We start from the raw sequence: 22,729 nt of genomic DNA on the forward strand, positions 1-22,729 counted from the left end.
GTTTCCCCCTCTTTTCCATTTTAAGACAAAGACGTAGTGCTTTGTGGCAGTGAAGCCATCTTGAGACCACAGGAAGGAATGAAAGCCAAATGTTGAGGATGGCTGGGGAAGGCTAAAGGAAGAGTTGGGATACATGATTTTGTGGCTATTGGACCTACCCTGGAATACATAATTCTGAAGGTCTTGCTTTGTGAGAAAAATAAACTCCTGTCTGGATAAGCTACTGTTAAGAAGATTTTGCTATATGCAGCCAAACACAATCCTAACTGTATTAACTGGGGAAAAAAGGTCCTTTAATTCCTAAAATTCTTAGAGTCTAAAATTATAATTGTTTTTGCTTGATGTGGCAAATTTAATTCCCAGGAGTCTTTCATTCATCACTGACCAAAAACAGACATAAATCATGCTGCATTTAAAAAATAAACATGAATATGCAAACAGCTCTATTACACATTGTTAAATTTCAAATGCTAAGTAAAACTAGTCATTCATGAAGATAAAGTAAGTCAACAATATTTGTAAAACACCTAGCATGTCCTTAGCTGCTACAGCAAATAGAATAGTATGCCTGTCTTTAAGGGAATTTAAATTCATTTCAAGGGCTAAAATACAAAAATATAAAAAGTCAAATGACAATAAATGTTTATTAGAGAGGTTCAAGACATGGGACTTCCCTGGTGGCGCAGTGGTTAAGAATCTGCCTGCCAACACAGGGGACACGGGTTCGAGCCCTGGTCCGGGAAGATCCCACACGCTGCGGAGCAACTAAGCCCATGTGCCACAACTACTGAGCCTGCGCTCTAAAGCCCGCGTGCCACAAGTACTGAAGCCCATGTGCCTAGAGCCCATGCTCTGCAACAAGAGAAGCCACGGCAGTGAGAAGCCCGCGCACCGCAACGAAGAGTAGCCCCCGCTCGCTGCAACTAGAGAAAGCCCGGGCACAGCAACAAAGACTCAATGCAGCGAAAAAAAAAAAAGTAAAAAATAAAGTGAAAAAAGGGTTGGTAGGATTTAAAAAAAAAAAAAAAAGAGAGAGAGGTTCAAGACAATAGAAGCAGCTTTACAAGAAAACATACAGTTAAAGGACAAAATAATTTTGTAGTCAATCACTGATTAAAAAGACCAATACAGATTGGAGCTTTCAAAACAAATTTCACTGAGAAGGCAGGGCAAGACCTCAAAGGCTTCAATGTTCTGACAAACCAGTCAACTCTACATTTCTAATCATTGTAATCAACTTTAAGGAGTGTGAAGGAACCCTAAGTCATTGATGTGGTTACTTCATAATTGGATTTGATTAGAACCTTGAAGTGGTTGCACAGTTCTCATCTAAAAAGTTTCCTAATGCTAAAAATAAAATACATCCTCATTTTGATTTAGAGTACCATTTTATTGTAAAATCTCATCATATATAGCTTCTTGTCCACTCGCATTCTTTCCAACTGCTATTATCTGCCCCCAATAACTGTCTCCTTTTAGTACTAACACCTATCATATAACTAAAAAAAACAAAATGAAATCAAACGTAGGTAGTGTGGTAAAGTGGCAGTTTGATTTTTATGTCAAATTTCTCAAAGGGCATTCGTGGTTCTAAAAGTGGCAGCTTTTTATAATTTTCATATAATATGACATGACAGAAAAGCTTAGCCTCAGCAGAGTTACTACAGATTATTTTCCCTCTCACCATACTCTAGTCCTTTCAGTTTTATGGGGAAAAAGCATGAAGGAGTTAATTGTAAATTATTCTCTTCTCTCCACTTCCTTAAGTAGAGATTGATCTATGTTCTTTTGCTCCAACCCTTCTCCATGGTTTTATTTTTTCTTACTTCTAGTTAGAAGGTGTCAAAATAATCCTAGAGCTTAACAGAGATGAAATCAGTTTGTGGAGGGAGGGAAAAGTCTATCACTACAAAGTTCATCCTGCTTCCATAACTGAAGGGAGAATATGTCAGGTAATTCAAAGCATTATCTTGAGATAAATAATACAGAAGATATTTTTTCCTTGAATAAATAATAGGAAAAATGTAATTCTTGAATATGATGCTACTTGTTTACACAGAATGTAAAATATAAAGATAAGGAAATCTGGAAGGTTTTATGAATTACTAAAACTATATTTAAAGTCATTTTTATACATCTAGTAAAGAATTAATCACTCTAGTGATTAATTCACTCTAGGAACTCTGGTATTATTTTTAGTAAATTGACAAAAGTTCACAAAACACAGCCAACATGCTACTGCCTCTCTCTCACAAACAGTGAAGCTATGATAACCTTGGAAATTTACCAACTAGCTTAGTTTATAAAATTTTAAAACATTAGAACATATGCAAAAATAAATTTTCACCCCTAGGTTATTAAATAAAAATTAACAAGACATCTGGAAAGAGAAGTCTAGTTTAACTGTCTTCTATATCAGGGAGGGAGGCACATATTAAGAGGAAGAAAATAAATGCTTCATTCATTCTAATATGTATATGATTGAAAACACCATAGCATTTTTTTCTCTTGTGGCAATTATCACTCTGCTTTTTACGCTTCCTTCACAGAAGATACACTCTAAAATTGGAGCCTAAACTATTCTTATTTTTAATCCCCGAAAGCAGATAACATTGATGTCTTTCACCAGCATGTGTTCAATAACAGATGAATGAAAATAGTCTTATATCAAAAGCCATTAAAAGGTAGTCATTATATTTCTAATGAATCTACATGACATTGTAATTCAGGGGTCTCCAAAGTAGGCATTTGATGGAGGAAAGAAAATATTAGTAGACTATTAAAAATATCTACCACATTATAGGTATTTTAGTACCATGTATACATATATATATTTATCACTGTAACCCAAGTAATCATATACAGAAAACTGTGGATAAATGAACAAAAACACTTACTAATAGTGATGTGTGATCAATGGTTTATCTCTTTCTCAATTATTCGCTGACATACACAGGAAATCAAATTTAAATCCAAACTCTTATTCCACTATCTCTTTCCAATGTTATTTCCTAATGTTCTTTGTAACATGGGTTTTCAAAGACTATTGGTTGAATTAAGGAATAAATGAACAAAGAACCATGTACCTGACATTAACGTTATCTTAACATTACCCTAACATTCAGAGTAATAAGAACCTACTTTATAACACACTGTAACTTCAATTATAGACATCAAGGACCCCAAACGATAAAAGCTCCCAAAGCAGGTAATAATATTCAGGGTATAATAACATTATGCAGCTTTCAAAAAAGATTAAAAGACACTGAATTATACTGCTTTCTTATAGAAGAAAGAAGACCAGATTTTAGGTATTTTTATGAAAAAAAGCCATTTCATGTAAAGGAATCTCTATCTAAACCCAAGCAAGGACATTTATAAATATAATTCACTATTTAAAAACAATAACTAAAAAAAATAAAAACAATAAAAACAATAACAAACATAAACTTCCTTATCAGAATCCCACTGGTATTTCATTGAAAACACAATATACTGGCTTTTATCAGAATTCATGTAAATATTATGGTTCAGTTTTACCTGACAAGGTTTTGACAAAATTTTACAGTGAACTGAACTGAAATGTAGTAAGATATACATTTCCATTCACAGACATTGGGATATGTGGTTTGGTAAACCTTATGTTTATCTTTAAGCAAAAAATGTGTATGATACCATTTTCCGTAAAAAGGTTATTATAATATTTTGAAAATGGGAATTGTTTGCTTTGTATTTATGGGAGTTAATTTTGTCATGATCTATGAGAGTATAAATCATATTACTGACACTGACATATTTTAACAATCTTCAGTGAAGATAACAGCGAATGTGGCTCTCATTAGGTAAGGAAAGAAAATTGCACGCATGTAGAACAGTGATCCAGAGTTATGAGCTTTCTACAGGGGACATGTACATTTGTCAGAAGATAACTGCAGTACAAATTTGCAAATCTCTTCAGGCAAACATAGTACAACATTATTCTTTGTAGAATGCAACATACACCTTCCATATATAGAAAGACAACAAACTCTGGTAAGGTGCTTCTTAAACAAGGTTGTGCAGAAATGAACAGATGAGATGATCAGGGCTGAATGGTTGTTTGAGAAAAGAGAAAAACAGAATCATCAATCTCCTCACACTAAGATGACTGTCATCTAACTTGTGAAATCCGTTGGATACCAATGGAAATAAACTGTTTAGTTTTAGTTTGTTCTGTTATAACTTTGGTGGAGAAATGAGGAGATGTTTAAGAAGGGGCGTGGTGGGGCTCACAGAAAAACAAAAAGAAGAAACATCTATTTCCCACGAGGTCTGTATTTACGTTAGGGCATCTACATTCACTAAGTGACCGTAGACCATGTTACTACATTGTCTGTAACCTTTCTCATTGATTGAATGAGGGAAAAACTATTTGTAATACCCACTTTTCTGCTACGCTCATGGCAATAGAATAATACCAAGAAACATTGTGTTTTGTTTTTAGTTTAAACAATCAGTGCCATTTCCCCCCCACATTGTTCCACTAATCCTTCTAAGTCCATGCTAGACAAGTTCTTTTGTCATCAGATTGTGGTTGAATTTATTCAACAAAAGTTATAATCAGAATGATTCTGGAGCCATTCAATTGTTCTTTGTGTAGATATAGCCAGAGTTTAAAAAATAATCGTAGAATTTTTATTAAAGACTTTGACCCTAACAATAAAAAAATTAAGCACATCCAAGTAATTATCTCCCATTTAAATATACACTGTACCCACTAAGACTGCTTGTTCGATTTTTGGATAATGAAATCTCCCAGGTAGCAGTATAATGTGCAGCTAAAAATGAATCTTGAACAATGCTATTATCATCTTGTCCAGATTGGCCAATTTGTCTCAACGCCAATCTGGAGAGGTCTTATTAGAGGCTAAAACTCTTTGCCGATTCTTTATTCAATACAAGTGCCTGTGGCTCAGATTTAGTGGTGAATTACCCTGAACACCTGGCCAAGATGACTTGAAAAAAGACTATAATTCATTTAGCACAGGCAATCAGAGACCGGTAGTAGAAAAAACAACAATATCAAATGGCCACCTAAATTCTACCTATTGATAACATTACAGTTATCCATTGCCACAACTTGTCCCCAGATCTGCCAGCCACAACCCTCTACCCCCAACCTCTCTCTCTCCTTCTCACCTTCCATCCCTCCTTCCATTTTTCCTATTCTTCCCTCCTTCCTTCCCTCCTCTTCTTCCTTTCCTTCCCTCTTCTCCTTCCTCTGTCTCCCCTTCTTTCCTTTCTCTAAGGGTCATATTTAATCATAATTTTCAGAGAAAAACTCTAGACATATTTTCTCCTTCACTGGATAGATTGTGTCAGTAAAAGAAAACTGTGAGTAACTGTCACAACAATTTTATTTCAGAGCTATTTTACTTAAACATGTGATGAAATAGGAAAAGCAGTTTTTTTATCAGATTTCTCTGACACTAAACTATAAATTACAAGTCATCCTCTGCTATAAATTCACAATTTTAGAAAATAAACTTAGAGCTTCATGTATGTTTTACTTTTAAAGGCTTAATTTGCATATTTCACACACATCTCTATTCCTCTACAATATAGTGGTATAATTTTTACTCCAAAATTAAGCAGTCGAGTTGCTTAATTTTTTAAATGGCTAAATTTAACAATCTTTTAAAAATTACAGTTGTAATTTTAACTTCTATTTTTTGCTTACTGTAATTCACTTAGTAAAAGTTATTTTCATTTCTAAATGGTAGCAGCCCCCCGTTTTCTAAAATAAGAATTTAATTAAACAACTTATGCTAAAGGAGAACAGAAACTTAGTATCAAATGCGTGATTTTTCAATTCAAGATCTACAACTATGAAAAGCTAACTTATTCACAGGCCGTGTCCTTATTCCCTTTCTGGGGACTATATTTTAATCACTGCATGTCTAAAGTTTGATCTGAAGTTAATAAATTCGAAACTAAGTTTTCCCAGAGTCATGACACTTTATTACATCATCTCTAATTTCTGATGCTCTGCAGCTACAATTACAATCCCCCAGCTCTAATCTCTGTTAAAAATGAATCTTCTTTATCACATTTCATTCACATTATGCATAAAGCAATTTACATTTTTTATATTGTAATTTTTTATTGTGAAATCTGTGTAAATATAAAGCTCTAATATATTTAACAATATATTCAAGATTGAGACATTATTGCAATATTTGGAGCAAAATTGATTAGAATATTATGAAATGAGAAAAATAATTATTAATTATTAACGAAGAATAACATTTTGTTGTACTATAAATGCATCCTCTTTTTATTACTTATCTCCATGATATCATTTATTTATTACTTATTTATTTGTAAACATCTTTATTGGAGTATAATTGCTTTACAATGGTGTGTTAGTTTCTGCTTTATAACAAAATGGATCACTTATACATATACTTATGTCCCCATATCTCTTCTCTCTTGCATCTCCCTCCCTTCACCCCTAGAGAAGTTCCAATAGCATTTTTTGTAAAACTGGTTTGGTGGTGCTGAATTCTCTTAGCTTTTGCTCGTCTATAAAGCTTTTAATTTCTCCATCAAATCTGAATGAGATCCTTGCTGGGTAGAGTAATCTTGGTTGTAGGTTTTTCTCCTTCATCACTTTAAATATGTCCTGCCAGTCCCTTCTGGCTTGCAGAGTTTCTGATGAAAGATCAGCTGTTAACCTTATGGGGATTCCCTTGTGTGTTATTTTTCCCTTGCTGCTTTTAATATGTTTTCTTTGTATTTAATTTTTGACAGTTTGGTTAACATGTGTCTTGGCGTGTTTCTCCTTGGATTTATCCTGTATGGGACTCTCTGCACTTCCTGGACTTGATTAACTATTTCCTTTCCCATATTAGGGAAGTTTTCAACTAAAATGTCTTCAAATATTTTCTCAGTCCCCTTCTTTTTCTCTTCTCCTTCTGGGACCCCTATAATTCGAATGTTGGTGCATTTAATGTTGTCCCAGAGGTCTCTGAGACTGTCCTCAATTCTTTTCATTGTTTTTTCTTTCTTCTGCTCTGCCATCGTTATTTCCACTATTTTATCTTCCAGGTCACTTATACGTTCTTCTGCCTCAGTTATTCTGCTATTGATTCCTTCTAGAGAATTTTTAATTTCATTTACTGTGATGTTCATCACTGTTTGTTTGCCCTTTAGTTCTTCTAGTTTCTTGTTAGATGTTTCTTGTATTTTCTCTATTCTATTTCCAAGATTTTGGATCGTCTTTACTATCATTATTCTGAATTCTTTTTCAGGTTGACTGCCTATTTCCTCTTCATTTGTTAGGTCTGGTGGGTTTTTGCCTTGCTCCTTTATCTGCTGTGTGTTTCTCTGTCTTTTCATTTTGCTTAACTTACTGTGTTTGGGGTTTCCTTTTTGCAGGCTGCAGGTTCGTAGTTCCCGTTGTTTTTGGTGTCTGTCCCCAGTGGCTAAGGTTGGTTCAGTGGGTTGTGTAGGCTTCCTGGTGGAGGGGACTAGTGGCTGTGCTCTGGTGGATGAGGCTGGATCTTGTCTTTCTGGTGGGCAGGTCCACGTCTGGTGGTGTGTTTGGGGGTGTCTGTGGCCTTATTATGATTTTAGGCAGCCTCTCTGCTAATGGATGGGGTTGCGTTCCTCTCTTGCTAGTTGTTTGGCATGGGGTGGTCAGCACTGTAGCTTGTTGGTCATTGAGTGGAGCTGGGTGTAGGTGTTGAGATGGAGATCTCTGGGAGATTTTCGCTGTCTGATATTACTTGGAGCTGGGAGGTCTCTTGTTGACCAGTGTCCTGAACTTGGCTCTCCCACTCCAGAGGCACAGCCCTGATGCCTGGCTGGAGCACCAAGAGCCTGTCATCCACACAGCTCAGAATAAAAGGGAGAAAATAAAGAAAGAGAGAAAGAAGAAGATAAAATAAAATAAAATAAAGTAAAATAAAATAAAGTTATTAAAATAATTTAAAAAATTTTTAAGTAATAAAAAAAATTAAAAAGAAAGAAGAGAGCAACCAAACTAAAAAACAAATCAACTAATGATAACAAATGCTCAAACTATACTTTAAAAAAAACCCAAACAACAACAACAACAAAAAACCAGACAGACAGAACCCTAGCACAAATGGTAAAAGCAAAGCTATACAGACAAAATCTCACACAGAAGCATACACATACACACTCATAAAAAAAGAAAAAGGGAAAAAAAAATATACATCTTTGCTCCCGAAGTCCACCTCCTGAATTTGGTTTGATTCGTTGTCTATTCAGGTATTCCACAGATGCAGGGTACATCAAGTTGATTGTGGAGACTTAATCCCGCTGCTCCTGAGGCTGCTGGGAGATATTTCCCTTTGTCTTCTTTGTTCTCACAGCTCCCGGGGTTCAGCTTTGGATTCGGCTCCGCCTGTGCGTGTTGGTTGCCTGAGGGCGGCTTTTCTTCACTCAGACAGGACGGGGTTAAAGGAGCCCGTGATTCGGGGGCTCTGGCTCACTCAGGCCAGGCGGAGGGTGGGGTAGGGATGCAGGGCGAGCCTGCAGCGGTAGAGGCCAGCGTGACGTTGCACCAGCCTGAGGCGCGACGTGCGTTCTCCCGGGGAAGTTGTCCCTGGATCCCGGGACACTGGCAGTGGCGGGCTGCACAGGCTCCCTGGAAGAGGGGTGTGGAGAGTGATCTGTGCTCGCACACAGGCTTCTTGGTGGCGGCAGCAGCGGCCTTAGCATCCCATGCCCGTCTCTGTGGTCCGCGCTGATAGCCGCGGCTCGAGCCAGTCTCTGGAGCTCCTTTAAGCTGCGCTCTTAATCCCATCTCCTCGCACCAGGAAACAAAGAGGCAAGAAAAAGTCTCTTGACTCTTAGGCAGGTCCAGACATTTTCCCGGACTCCCTCCTGGCTAGCTGTGGCGCACTAGCCCCCTTCAGGCTGTGTTCACGCAGCCAACCCCAGTCCTCTCCCTGGGATCTAAGCTCCGAAGCCCGGAGCCTCAGCTCCCAGCCCCGCCCGCCCGGGCGGGTGAGCAGACAAGCCTCTCCGGCTGGTGAGTGCTGGTCGGCACCGATCCTCTGTGCGGGAATCTCTAAGTTTTGTCCTCCGCACCCCTGTTGCTGCGCTCTCCTCCGCGGCTCCGAAGCTCCCCCGTCCGCCACCCGCAGTCTCCGCGCGCGAAGGGGCTTCCTAGTGTGTGAACACCTTTCCTCCTTCACAGCTCCCTCCCACTGGTGCAGGTCCCGTCCCTATTCTTTTGTCTCTGTTTATTCTTTTTTCTTTTGCCCTACCCGGGTACGTGGGGAGTTTCTTGCCTTTTGGGAGGTCTGAGGTGTTCTGCCAGCGTTCAGTAGGTGTTCTGTAGGAGTTGCTCCACGTGTAGATGTATTTCTGGTATATCTGTGGGGAGGAAGGTGATCTCCCCGTCTTACTCTTCTGCCATCTTGAAGCTCCCTCACAATCTACATTTTTTTGAGAACCAACTACTGTATGTGCAGGTGTCAAACAAACTTATATTTAGAGTACTGGGACATAAATAGTTTTATTTCAGGTCTCCATATTGCAAAGTTAAAACAGATAAACATATTGCTTACATTGGGAGGAAGGGTGAGGAAATGATCTCTCCCCCAGTGTAAGGAGCTTTGGAAGGAAAGCGTTTTAAATCAGTGTTCTCTGCTCTCCTCTAGCTAAGAGATGGGGGTGTGACCCAAGCATGGTCAACTGGACTCCTCCCAGGACTTTAAATTTTGAACAGTTACACAGTATAAAGCAAAAGAGGATCACAGAGAGACTCAAGTAGTACCTGCTAGCTAAATGCCCAGGCATACTCAGGTCCGTTTTCTTTTTCTAGGTCTTTTTCCATTGCCTTCAAGCTAATTACAGTGTTTACTTTCTGCCTGATTTAATCAGAGGATACTTTCCCTTGCTTGCATGGAGAGAAACCTACCTAATATGCAACTACACTACATTTGACGATTTTACTTCTCTGTTTAAAATCCTTTCAGATTGTTACCACCTGCAGGCCATAATCAAAACTCCTTAGTCTGTATTGTAATAGTTCTGTATGGTGGCTTATTTTATAACGGATTAACGCATTAAATCATACAAATTTATAACAGATAAAAATATCAAATCACTAGGTTATACACCTGAAACTATTATAATATTGTATGTCAATTATAATTTATTTTAAAAACCCTCCTTAGTCTGGCAAGGAAGGGTACCCATTTTTTAGTCCTACCCTTCTCTATGCAACCTCATAAATTTCTTCCTCATCCCCTTAGTTTCAGCCAGATGGAATCACAATTTCTATCACATACTGCACTGTTTACTTCAGTGAAAAGCACAGTTCCTTCTGCCAGGATCGCCTTTGTCATTTTATCTACCTGGTTAATTCCAAGTTGTTCTTTAATGCTTCGCTTAGGTTTTATCTTCTTCAAGAAGCTTTTCCTGACATCTCTTCTCCTCCTTGGCTTAGTTAGATGCCCTCTCCATGAAGTAAGTCCCTAGAGCATTGCCCAAGGATTCCCAGGGAAGTGGAAAACTACGGCATCTGAGGGTGGGGATTCTAGAACCAGACTGCTTAGGTTCAAATCTCATTGCTAGCTTTTTACTACTTGACGTTGAGCAAGTTACTTACAACATTACTTACACAAGCACTCACTGCGCTTTAGTATAAATCTCACAGTGTTGTTGTAAGCATTAAGTGATACACACAAATCATTTAGATCAGTGACTAGCATCATTAACGCTAAATATGTGCTAGGTATTATCCTGAAATTTATTTCTATCACAGTGCTATTATTGCTTTTTATTCCCATCATCTTCTTTAATCTGTGCATTCCTATCTTGTCTAACTCTGTATTTCCCAGGCACTTAGTAGTCGCTCAATAAAAATTTACTAAAAGAATATATGAGTAAATAGACATTGATAGCGTTTTACAGTTTATAAAGCACAGATGGAACACTGCATCGTTTCTCACACCTCAAACAGTAAAATTAGAATTGCTTTATTTAAAATTCTACATAGAGGAAATATTTCTTCCCTGATATTACAATTAATACTTCCCCAAACTCACCTCTCTTTTTTATAACCCTCCACACACACACATTTGTTTAATGTTTATTTAGGGTCATTTTACTGACCATTTAGTGACTGTAGCTATACAAGGCAGGAATTGACAATATCTTTATAATTTTTTTTAATGTAAGGGGAAGAAGTAGGAAAATCATCCCCACTATTTAGCAAGAGAAGAGGGATTACAGGTGTATATGTGTGTGTGTATGTGTGTGTGTGTATGTGTGTGTGTGAACATTTATAATACAGTTGACCCTTGAATAACACAGGTTTGAACTATGCAAGTCCAATTCCACGGGGATTTTTTTTTCAATAAAAATACAATCAGCCCCCCGTATCTGCAGATGCAGAATCCACAGTGCAGAATCCACGGATATGGAGGGCCAACTATGGGACTTGAGCATCTGCAGATTTTGTTATCCATGGTGGATTCCAGAACCAATCCCTTGTGTGACTGACAACTGTACTGGCTTTCTGTGACCCTAGACATGGCACTTGAACTTCTCCTCTGAATTACTTTTGGACCTGTAGTTAAAGACTACCACTTTGAAGAGGCATCAAACATTTTACAAAGGAGTGTGAATTATCTTTCCCACGCTAGTATCTAGTGTCTTTTACAGGAGGCCATAATGTCATTAGCACAATGGGGTCCAGGTGTGGAAATGAGCTCTTATTTTCGTGTAATATTATTATATGACGTACAGTTTGCACAACACAAATACCATGAATAGGCAGACTTACATAGTTTGCTTAGCACCTAATATTAATTACTAACATTAGTTGAATACTTGCAGTAATCAAGGCAAGGTGGGAAGCATTTTCATGTACTACCTAATTTAATCCTCATGACCACCTATAAGGAAGATAGTATCATTATCCACATTGTATAGATAGATGACCTCAGGTTCAGGGAGGTTGAATAACTTACCCAAGGTCACACAGCTACAGTAGAGGAGCCAAACTTTAAACCCATACAATCTAATTTCAAAGCCCATGCTTTAAACATCATAACATACTGTCTCCTCTGGTTAGGAATAGTCCCGGAAGTACTGGAATAGCTCAATATGATACTGTGAAAGAATGTACCTCTTGTTTCTTTATGTATCAGCACACTGCAATTGTAAAATGCTTAGCTTTGTGTCTCACATACACTATATATTCAAATACACATATATCACCAAATGGTAGCCACATTTACAGTTAATACTGGCAGGCAGTATACGTAGTAAGAACACAGGCTTAGGCCCCAAACAGACCTGGATTTGAATATTTGCTCTGCTACTTATTAGGAGTATGACATCTATGAGCTTTGGTTGCTTTTTTGGAAAAATTTGGCTACTAATACTTGTTATAAAGCAGTAGTAAAACAAACTATACATACATATTTATATAATATTTACATATCTTTATATTCACACATCTCCAACACTATGGTATATGTGAATCCTTTGTGCCTTGTACCTAGAAGAGGAAACCAAGATCCAGAGCATGATTTGACCACAATCATGCCATTTGCAAATGACAAAAAAAGACCACTGGGGCTTCCCTGGTGGCGCAGTGGCTGAGAGTCTGCCTGCCGACACAGGGGACACGGGTTGGTGCCCCGGTCTGGGAAGATCCCACATGTCGCAGAGCGGCTGGGCCCGTGAGCCATGGCCGCTGAGCCTGCGCATCCGGAGCCTGTGCTCCGCAACGGGAGAGGCCACAACAGTGAGAGGCCCGCGTACCGCAAAAAAAAAAAAAAAAAAAAAGACCACTGAATTCAGGTCCTCTGAGTCTAAGATCAAGACACTTTAAATGCAGGTTGTTTACTATTAAATTATTTTCATTCCTACTGAACTGCTGAAGTTCATTTTAAAAAGAAATCTGTCTGCCCTAGTCCCTGTTTTTTCAAAAAGTATTTCTAAACAACTTCAGTACAATTTATTACTTCTTTAGAAAAGACTTGAACATCATTTACAAGTGAAAAAACTATAGCATATAAACCTTTCAAATCTACTTTTCTTATTCATTCAGAAATATAAAAGATATATAGTATATTTGTTTTAGCTAAGTAAACCGTATTTATGTCAGTATATTCTGATGTTTCTCATTGATGTCGTAATTTTGCAGAATGGATTCCAATGAGGCTGAGAAATGCAATCGTATTAAAAACATGCTTACTTGAGTATGGCATTAAATAAATACGAATATTAAGATCTAAGGTATTTAAAAATATATTATGTTTTGTTACTTTTCTCTTTTTTTATTTGGAGCTTATTTTCAATTATCCTTATCACTGGAGGAGGAGAATTGGCATGGACGACTCAGAAGAGTGAACAACCAATTCCCAGATTATTATATTCGATTCTGTAATATATTATGGCTGCAGAGTGCCAAAACAAACACTTCAAATGTAGACAGCTCGAATGAGCTATTTATTTGATATAAAATAGGTTTTAAAAATACCAGATGTTTAGTGAATTTAATTAAGCCAACTATACTTTAAGGGCTAAGCTTTTTTACTTGTATTATTCCTTTGTAATTTATGGTTGTTTTAGACAACTGCATTCATTTGTTTCCTTGATCATACTTAGACCAAACAGAGTAGAGAGAGTAGTGTGTTGGCTCACAGAGAAAAGCTACCTAAAAACTGGTGGGAAATGACTTGTGGAAAATCTTCACTTTAAAGATAAACCTCTGCCAGCCCTTCTCTTTTTTCCCCCATACCTTCTGCTTGATGATCATCTCGTTGATGTCTTCGAGATCACCCACCATCACCCTCTGTGATTTTATAACACGATCAAGCAGAGACAGCCAGTCGGTAAGTTCTGTCCAAACCCGGTTGAAATCTGCCAGAGCAGGTACCTCCAACAGCAAGGAAGATGGCATTTCTAGTTTGGAGACGGCAGTTTCCTTGGTAACCACAGGTTGTGTCACCAGAGTGACAGTCTGACTAGGAGCTAAATTTTTTTTTCAAAAAGGAAAAAAGAAAAAAAGAAAAATTAGAAACACAAGAAGCCAATTTCAATAATAATAAAACTAATTTAGGTGTAACAATTTGAGCCAAAGTATTATTTATGACATTATAAATATAATTTTAAAATTATAAGTACAATTTATAAAGTATCCTAATGTGGATACTTTATATAGTACCACGATAGAAAAATTCAAAGTTTCCAACTTTTCATTAATACATATTTAACAATCCTTCAAACTGATTTTGATTATCATCATGGCTGAGCAACTGATTTAATTTAAAAAGTCCTTCTCAATAACAATTATACAGGTTGTGGAATCGGTAAAGAAAAATATAAAGTATTCAGGCTTTGCCAGGTGAATAAGTTTTACTTATTTTTTTCATTCAAGGGGAAGAAAAAAGTAAAGATTGGATAAGATCTTAATTCGAACTTATGATTTCCTTGAATAGGAAGTAAATTAGTTTGGAGGTGGACTCTAGGGAAATCAAAGCCAATGAAATGTTCTTGTCTTTGCTCTGTATTTTATACTGGGAGCAGCTTATATATTTTTTCCTTTTCTTTCAGACTGGTAATAAAGTGACTAGCAGTGAAGAAAACCCAAGCTACATTATTTTTGGAAAAGCAGAGCTAGGAAAGTTTTTCCACTTGGATAGTGAAACACTGTTTCAAGGTTATTAAGAAATATTAAATTAATATGAATAGTGATGAACACTATAGTGTAAGGTAGCACATGGTAACAGTTAAGATCTGAAGTTCTGGAGTGAAGACACCTGGGAGAGAATCCTTCTCTGTCTTAGGAAGTCTGTGACCTTGGTTAAGTTACTAAACTTCTCTAAATTTCAAGTTTTCTCTTCAGCAAGGAGGGATAATGACAGGATAAATGTCAAAGGGGCAGTTGTACAGATTCAATGACTAATACAAGAAATGTACACAGAACAATACCAGAAAAATAACAGGAAAATATTAGCATAGTTCCAGACACTAGTAGGTAATACTGTTAGGTATTACTATTTTTATAAATACCTGATAAATAAGAAGCACAGTGATAACAAATATGGTAAGAAGTTAGAGATAACGGGTCGAAATACGTAAAATATTTGGGGAAAACTCAGTCAAAGGTCTTGTGTGGCCCTATATGTACTGAAGGGGGCTGAATTTGCTGGTGTGAATTGATACTAAATACCAACAGCTGGATTATCGAAGGTGCGTGAAGAAGGGCAAGAAATGTCAGGTCAGTTTATAGCCAATGGCCTCTGGAACCTAATATATCCAGGAGACTGGTAGTAGAGAAGGAGTGGCCTATATAGTTCAGAAGGGAAGCTTTGAGGGAAAGCTGCAAAACACAGCATGTCAACGGGAAGCCTGAGAGGCACGGATGACAAGAGAACTGTTCTAGAAACATGAAGAAAATGTGCCGTACGGGCATTCCATTCTGAGGTAGCCATAAATTACTTTTCATGGTTATATTACTTTCTGCCTTTTTAAGGTTGTCTTTTTGTTAGAGAAGATGATGAAAGAAATGGAGGAAAGTCTCTTGTCTCTCAAGCTTCTTGAGGAGAACAAGAGGTTCCTACAGATGGAAGAAATAATCTTGAACAAGGTAGAAAGAAAAAAAGTGAGGTGTCAGATGGAATAAAAAACTAATGCCAAGAAGTAATGACTGAAGGACAATGATACTGAAGAGACAGAGAAGAAATAGTTTCCCAAAGCTATCTCACTACTCTGAGGCTTTTTTCTAGAAAGAATGAAACATAATTTGAAGCAGAAATAGCATCTTGTGATCCAACAGTCTAGTAGGAGAAAGCATGGGAGCCAATAGGATCTGGCAATCTTAAAAGGGATTCCAAGAGAGGAGCTGAATCCCTGGAGAGAATGCATGGGTGTGGATGAAAAGAGAGCTAAATTAAAATATCACTGTAGGAGCTAACTGTGGAATGTCTAGCTGACTAGGAAATATGGACAAATTGTTCTGAAAATAGATAACAACAGATACTCAGGCAACATACAGTATTTTAGGAGGATTTCAAGGTTCTGGGAAGTGTCAGACAAGGTTTTTTTTTTTTTTTAACTTGACATTGAAAAATTCACCCTCAAAAGAAAGAAGGAATGCGATTTTTTTCTCTAGACTTGCTTCTGACCAACAAAGAAGTGTTTAATGAAGTGGAAATTATCACATCATCTTAAATTTCTCTACAGTGAAGGACGAGAATGCAGAGAATCATCAGACTTCAACTGTTTTCTGGAAAACACATGGGGGGGGGGCGGAGGGAAAAGTCTATTGAAAAGAAAGGCTAGGACCAGAGATCGAAAAACAGAACGTTTTAAGATGACTAAAAAGTACAGTTAATATTGGGATGATAAATCACAAAATTCTCCAATGAGGAAAAAGTGTCACCAAGTAGAAAGACAGCTGAAACAGATTCAGAGGAGAGCTGAGAGGCAGAGCAATGCTGCCATCTGTGCCCTGGTCATGGGCAAAGGATCTGATTTGTGGACCGGTCAGTCAGGACATGGCTGGTCTTGTCTCCTCCAGTCCTCAACACCTGAAAACAGCTTTCTACCAATGGGGAAGGGAGGAGAAACTTTCCATTTTGCTCACTGCTTTATCTTCTGCACCTCCCACAGGTTCTAGAATCTAGAAGATGCTCAACTGATGACCTCTGAATAAATGAATGAAACAAACAAAAAAGTCTATGCACAGCAAGATTTTCAGTAAACTTAGAGGCCGTCTATCCAAGGCGAGTGCTAAAAGAGAACATCTAAAGACACTTTCTCGAAGCCTAGAACACAGAACATGCCAAGGCTCTTGCTGTTTAGGTGATTTTAGCTATTTTAAGAACAAGAAAATAATGAGCCACTGCTTGGGGAAGGCAATGGAAAGTCAAATATTAAAGGGAGAAAATAGAACCAATGAATTCTTATGTTCCCTACTTTTCTATCAAGGGGAGAAAAGCAGGAAACAACACTGGATCAAGAAGCAGAGTATAAAACAGACTATCTAAGGCTAGAATGATGGATTTAAACCCTTGCTCTGCCATGTTTTAGCTGTGTAACCCTAGGCAGGTTACTTAACCTCCCTGAATCTCCATTTACTCCTCTTTAAAATGGAGATTATAATAATACTTCCCTCACAGAGAGCTGGTCTTACCATTTCCTAGATATACAATCTTGGACAAGATTACAGGCATCTGGAGGTAAGGGATTATACCATGCTTGCTAAACTGAACTTTTCTGAACCTCAGATCATTTACCCGCATAATGAAGAAAACAGTACCAATCACATGGAATTGTTCTAATTAGTATTTTATGAATCGATATGTTAGGTCACCTCCTAGCATGTGTATGTGTGTGTTTTTTCCTCCTCCTTTCCCTTTTGCTGCTCAATGTTTATTGGCCGCTCACTTTCTAAATTAGCACGGCTTTCCAGGTCCTGTGCTCTTAGAACCAGACTTCATACTCCAGCTTCATCTCCCTCCATTCTTCCCATGCTTCCCCACACCTCAGTCTCTATATGGCATTCTCCCATGAGCACAGACCATCTCACCCTTTCGTGCCCTTCCATATGCTCTATATTCTTCTTGAAAACTCCTCTCCCTTCCCCAGACAAAAGTCTCAATTCCTTTTCAAATACCAACTCTAGATTTCTATGTTTTGTGGAGGACCAGGGTAAGTTCATAACTAAAAATCTCTATGAGGCATAGAATTACACCATTCTTTCGGGTCTTAAGCACTTTGAATCCTTAACATTTTATTACTGAAATCTAACCAACACTAGGAAGAACAAAATCTTGCACCATTATTAGGGTTGGGGAATTTTCATTTTATTTGTAATATGGCTAGAGGGTAGCTGATAGTACTTGAGAGCTGGGTTCTAAACTCCAGAAACTTTGGGTCTCCTAGAGAAAAAAAGTGCTATATCATGAAGTAGCAAGAGGCTAATCTCCATCTATTACACACATTTTATTAGGGTCAATTCTATCTACAACACTACTTGAAATATTTCATTCGTCCTAAAAAGACTTGTCTCTAGATCCATGTATGTGCACAGACTTTAATTTTTTTATTAAGCAAGATGCTTCAATGGAAAAATTTTGAGGTCCTGAGAACATTTTTTTAAATAAATTTATTTATTTTATTTATTTATTTTTGGCGACTTTGGTTCTTTGTTGCTGTGTGCGGCTTTCTCTAGTTGCGGCAAGCGGAGGCTACTCTTCACTGCAGTGCGCGGCCGTCTCATTGCTGTGGCTTCTCTTGTGGAGCACGGGCTCTAGGTGCGTGGGCTCAGTAGTTGTGGCTTGCGGGCTCTAGAGCACAGGCTCAGTAGTTGTGGTGCACAGGCTTAGTTGCCCTGAGGCATGTGGGATCTTCCCAGACCAGGGCTCGAACCCGTGTCCCCTGCACTGGCAGGCGGATTCTTAACCACTGTGCCACCAGGGAAGCCTGAGGTCCTGAGAACATTTATCATATTTTATTATGTATATCATATATTGACTCATACTGCATATTCAGATGCCTCTACTTTTAGCTAAAGAGAAAAAAAAATTAGGTTGCTTCTTTTCCACTGTCCTTTTACTAGAAACATAAGCAAATCACCTCATGAGGTAAAGTGTGGGCTGGTCGGATCTGTAAGGAGGCAGTTTAAGTGGTTTTGTCCAGACTGAGCCACAGAATCTTGACACCAAGGGTCAGGCAGGGATATTTCGTCATCCCATGGGAGTTTTCTGTTAACTCCATCATCTAAAAGATGGAAAGAGGATTTGTTGAGAGTTCTCTCAACCCATAACCCCCATCAGGGAAGGAGTCAGGATACATAAACGACTACACAGAATCTTAAGCACGAAGTTCCAGGATGGGTTTCCAGGTTCTCTTCCTTAAGGAGCATGGAAAATGGCTTCCCCTCTCGCCGGTAGGGATCCTTTCCTCCGTGCCCCCGTTTAACGCCCGTACAGTTTGATCGGCTTGCCTGGATGTCTGCCTCTTGCCTCAGGCCACTGTCCAGGGTTGCAAGGAGTTGGCCCTAGGAATGGCTGCTTCAAATCTCTGCTTCTTTAACCATCACCGAGACCAAGGTCATTCTTCTCAAGTCCGATGGAAGAAGCATCTCTTCCAGCATGGGGTTAGGCGGAAAACAGTCCTTAAGGTGTCACACTATTAACCGTCCCTCCAGCAACAGGGGCTAGTGCCCTTGGTTAATCAATTCATGTCAGAACCACATGTACTACAATGTGTATCACTAAGCCAGGTAGATAGATACACACATCATATATATGTGTGTATGTGAATAGATATGTACACGTACACACAGACACACACACACACACACAGAGCCTGTATAGTCTGACTATTAATGATTGTAGCATAACGTGTTTCACATGTGTTTATTAGAAAATTAAGATAACTCTACTAGAAATTGTATTTTCCTTCCACAGTTAAGCATACAAAAAGTCAAACTCAAAATTTCTGAAAGGAATCAAGTTTGGCACACCAGAATAGAAGCATGAGTAACACTAGGTGTAATATACTATTGCAAACCACAGCTTTGCTCTGAGTATTTTGTTGATTAAAAGGTGTTGGCTTCAGGAGGGAACTCTCATTTTTTCAAGTGTTTTAAGAATATTTCTCTAGTCTAAAATTTTAATTGGTTTCGAGGGTACATGATTAGTCAGACTAATAGCTTTACTTAGAGCTTTAGAGGAACTACTAAATGTTTTAAAAAACACACAATGTGTTTGGAATACTTCCTTTGAAGTATTCACATGTGATTTTTCTGTAATTGACAGGCCTCCTTTGGTTGATAAGAAAACAAGGAACACATTTTATTTCTAGCTTTGTTGTATGAATGTGGGTAATTTTTTTACTTTGATATTTGAAAAATCAGTCAACTGATGAAATGATAAATTATTGGACCCACACTAACACAGATATCTAAAAAGTACCATCTTGTATATGTGGTTAAATTGAATTACTATCTAATACCAGAGTTATAGGAAAGATTGTTTTAGCTATGTATCCATATCACCAATAGATAAAATAACTATCTCCATGTAAGCAACATGGGAAAATATTTTTCTTTTTGAATATTTAAAAGGATGGCATGTAGCTTAATGAAACATGCACAAGAAAGTACATGTTACCAAAACTAGAAACCATGCATGGACTCAAAAAGAACCTCACTTCCCTCTAAATATTTGTAGTCCGTAGGTACATGTGGAAAATTAGAAACAAATGTTGTGAACCCATAAACATTTATTTTTCTCTATATTCTTTCTCATCATTCTAAAGAGGAAATAGTATATATGATTCAACTATCATCAATTATTTACATTTCAGCACAATAAGGGCTTGTGCTATACGTGGACGAGTCCTAGAGAACTGGAAGTCAAAGATTCATGATAAACAACTATACTTCTGGATTTTAGAAACAGATTTTTTGGGTGTAAGAGCCATAGACTTTGAAAGCTTAGTGATGCTACTTCATAATTTTTTAATTGGTTCTTTTCTGCTACTAAGAATATAATCCAAATAAGAAATATTCACTGCTACTTGGAAGAGAGATTACCACCCACACTATCACCACAATCGTTTACTCAGGGTTTTCTGTACGCCAGGCAAGTTTACTTATAACCCCTGTTTTATTTAATTTTTACCAAATGATTTTCAGGGTTACCATTATTCCCATTTTACTAAAAGGTAAAATACTTTGCTCAGGATCTCACATTAACAAGCGACAATGCCAAGACAGTGTGCTTAACCCTTACACCTATTTCTAAGACTGATATGATCATCAGATACTTCTCCTACATGTCCCACTCAATATATAAAAATTATTAAGTACTCAAATACTTTTGAATCCAAGAGCTATAGCTTATAATATATAGTATCCACAAAATAATCTAATATCCATTCTAATTAGGGAGAGAAGATCACCTTGAACTAGTCATAAAAATATAGGTTATAAAAATCAAGTGAATCTGGCTTCCTCCCACAAGGCAGATATTATTCTTGAGAAATATCTCCAATCTGACTTCACGCAAACTTGCATCCTTTCTTCACTAATTTGAAGATAGAAATAACCCTTGCCTTCCCCCTTTTTAGTTTGCATCTTCTAATTTTCATATATGAATTCTTACTCATATATGGATTCATAACTCACATTATATAAATTCTTCATACATGCACTCAGTAAAAAGCAGTGTTTCTCAACCTTAGCACTGTTGATATTTTGGCACATATAAGTCTTTGCTGTGGGTGGCTGTCCTGTGCATTGTGGGATGTTTATCAGTATCCTTGGTCAGAGCACCATCCCACTTTTGATAACCAAACACGTTTTCAGACATTATCAAGTGTCCTCTGAAGGCCGGGAAATTGCCTCTGGTTGAGAATCACTAATTGAAAGGGTTTTTAATTTCTCTCTTTCTCAGTCTCTCTCCTCCCCTCCTCTTCCTGTGTGTGTGTTTTGGGGGTGGGTGGGTATGTGTGTGCATGGGTGTGTGTATGGTTTATACACTTGCTTAGCATTTGTAGTGGACATCCTTTATGCCTATCCAAGTTTGTGCTCTCTTACACCTCAAATTACAGATTAAGTGAAATTAAGTGCTTCTCTTAACCTCATGATATTGGGCATGCACTGAAGAAATAGTAAATACTTGAAGCTACAGCTATGAGGGAATAGTAAATAATATTATACAGGAAATGCCATGATGATAAAAGTGAAAGCATCTCTGGTAGAGAGTAAACGTCTACAAATTCTTTTTCTTCCTGCATCTATACCCTTATAATGAGATATTCCAGATGCTCCCATTGAGAGCTGTAGTGTATTTCTCCATTCACTGAATATGGATTGGCCAAGTAACTTGTTCTGGCCAATGGGATATTAGTAAACATGACACAAGCAAAGGTTTGAGAAAACCTTGGCCATTGGGCTATGCTTCGAAACCTTTCACCACTATGTGAACTACGCTAGCCTACTGAATGATGACAGACAAGTGGCCCTGTCACATCCACTGTCTCATCCAATAACCAAGTGCCAGTCACATGAATGAGGCCATTGACTACCAGCTGACCATTAATACATGAGTGAGCCCAGCTGAGACTAGCAAAAGAACCATCTAGATATGCCCAGCCTAAAGCAGATCCCCAAAATCATGAGCTACATAAATGATTCTTATTTTAAGCCACTACATGCGGGGGTAGCCTGTTATACAACAATAAATAACTGATACATTTGGTGGTAGCTTGTTATACAACAATAAATATCTGATACAACATACATTTTTACCTATTAAAGACTTGCATCCGAAACAAGATTTAAAATGACCCTCCCATTGCTACAGAAACAAAACAAATGCTGATCCAACAAAGAGAACACAGATTAGAAAAGAAATAGTCTTCAAGTTAAGGTGTGAAAGACAGAGAGCTGAAGAGGCACATAATCATTCTATGATGCCTGTAAATCAGGCAGCCAACATTTTATAGGATATTTGAAAAGCAAAGCCTTTAGTAAAATACATCGTTAATACACTTAAAACAATGTAAATGAAAAGAGTACAGAATGCAATAATGAGAGCCGTGAGGTGCGTAGCCCAGTGCAGAAGACAAGGGGAGGAAAGTCAGATCAGACCATAATAAAGACCATGCTACTGATGAAGGAAAATCATCAATTCTAAAACAGACATCAGAATAAAATCCATATATTCATTTG

The 22,729-nt window shown here is 37.7% G+C and overlaps 1 protein-coding gene across 3 annotated transcripts in view; it reads right to left on the reverse strand.

Annotated features, from left to right (window-relative positions):
• Nucleotides 1–22,729, reverse strand: part of DMD (dystrophin) — a 2,124,682-nt gene that overhangs the window by 669,461 nt on the left and 1,432,492 nt on the right. For all 3 annotated transcript variants that reach the window (XM_060001925.1, XM_060001919.1, XM_060001920.1), the window contains one exon: nt 13,778–14,010. In XM_060001925.1, the coding sequence (XP_059857908.1) occupies nt 13,778–14,010 (233 nt within the window). The remainder of the gene's footprint in view (nt 1–13,777; nt 14,011–22,729) is intronic.

The sequence above is a fragment of the Delphinus delphis genome, chromosome X, assembly GCF_949987515.2.
Source record: "Delphinus delphis chromosome X, mDelDel1.2, whole genome shotgun sequence".
Classification (NCBI taxonomy): Eukaryota; Metazoa; Chordata; class Mammalia; order Artiodactyla; family Delphinidae; genus Delphinus; species Delphinus delphis.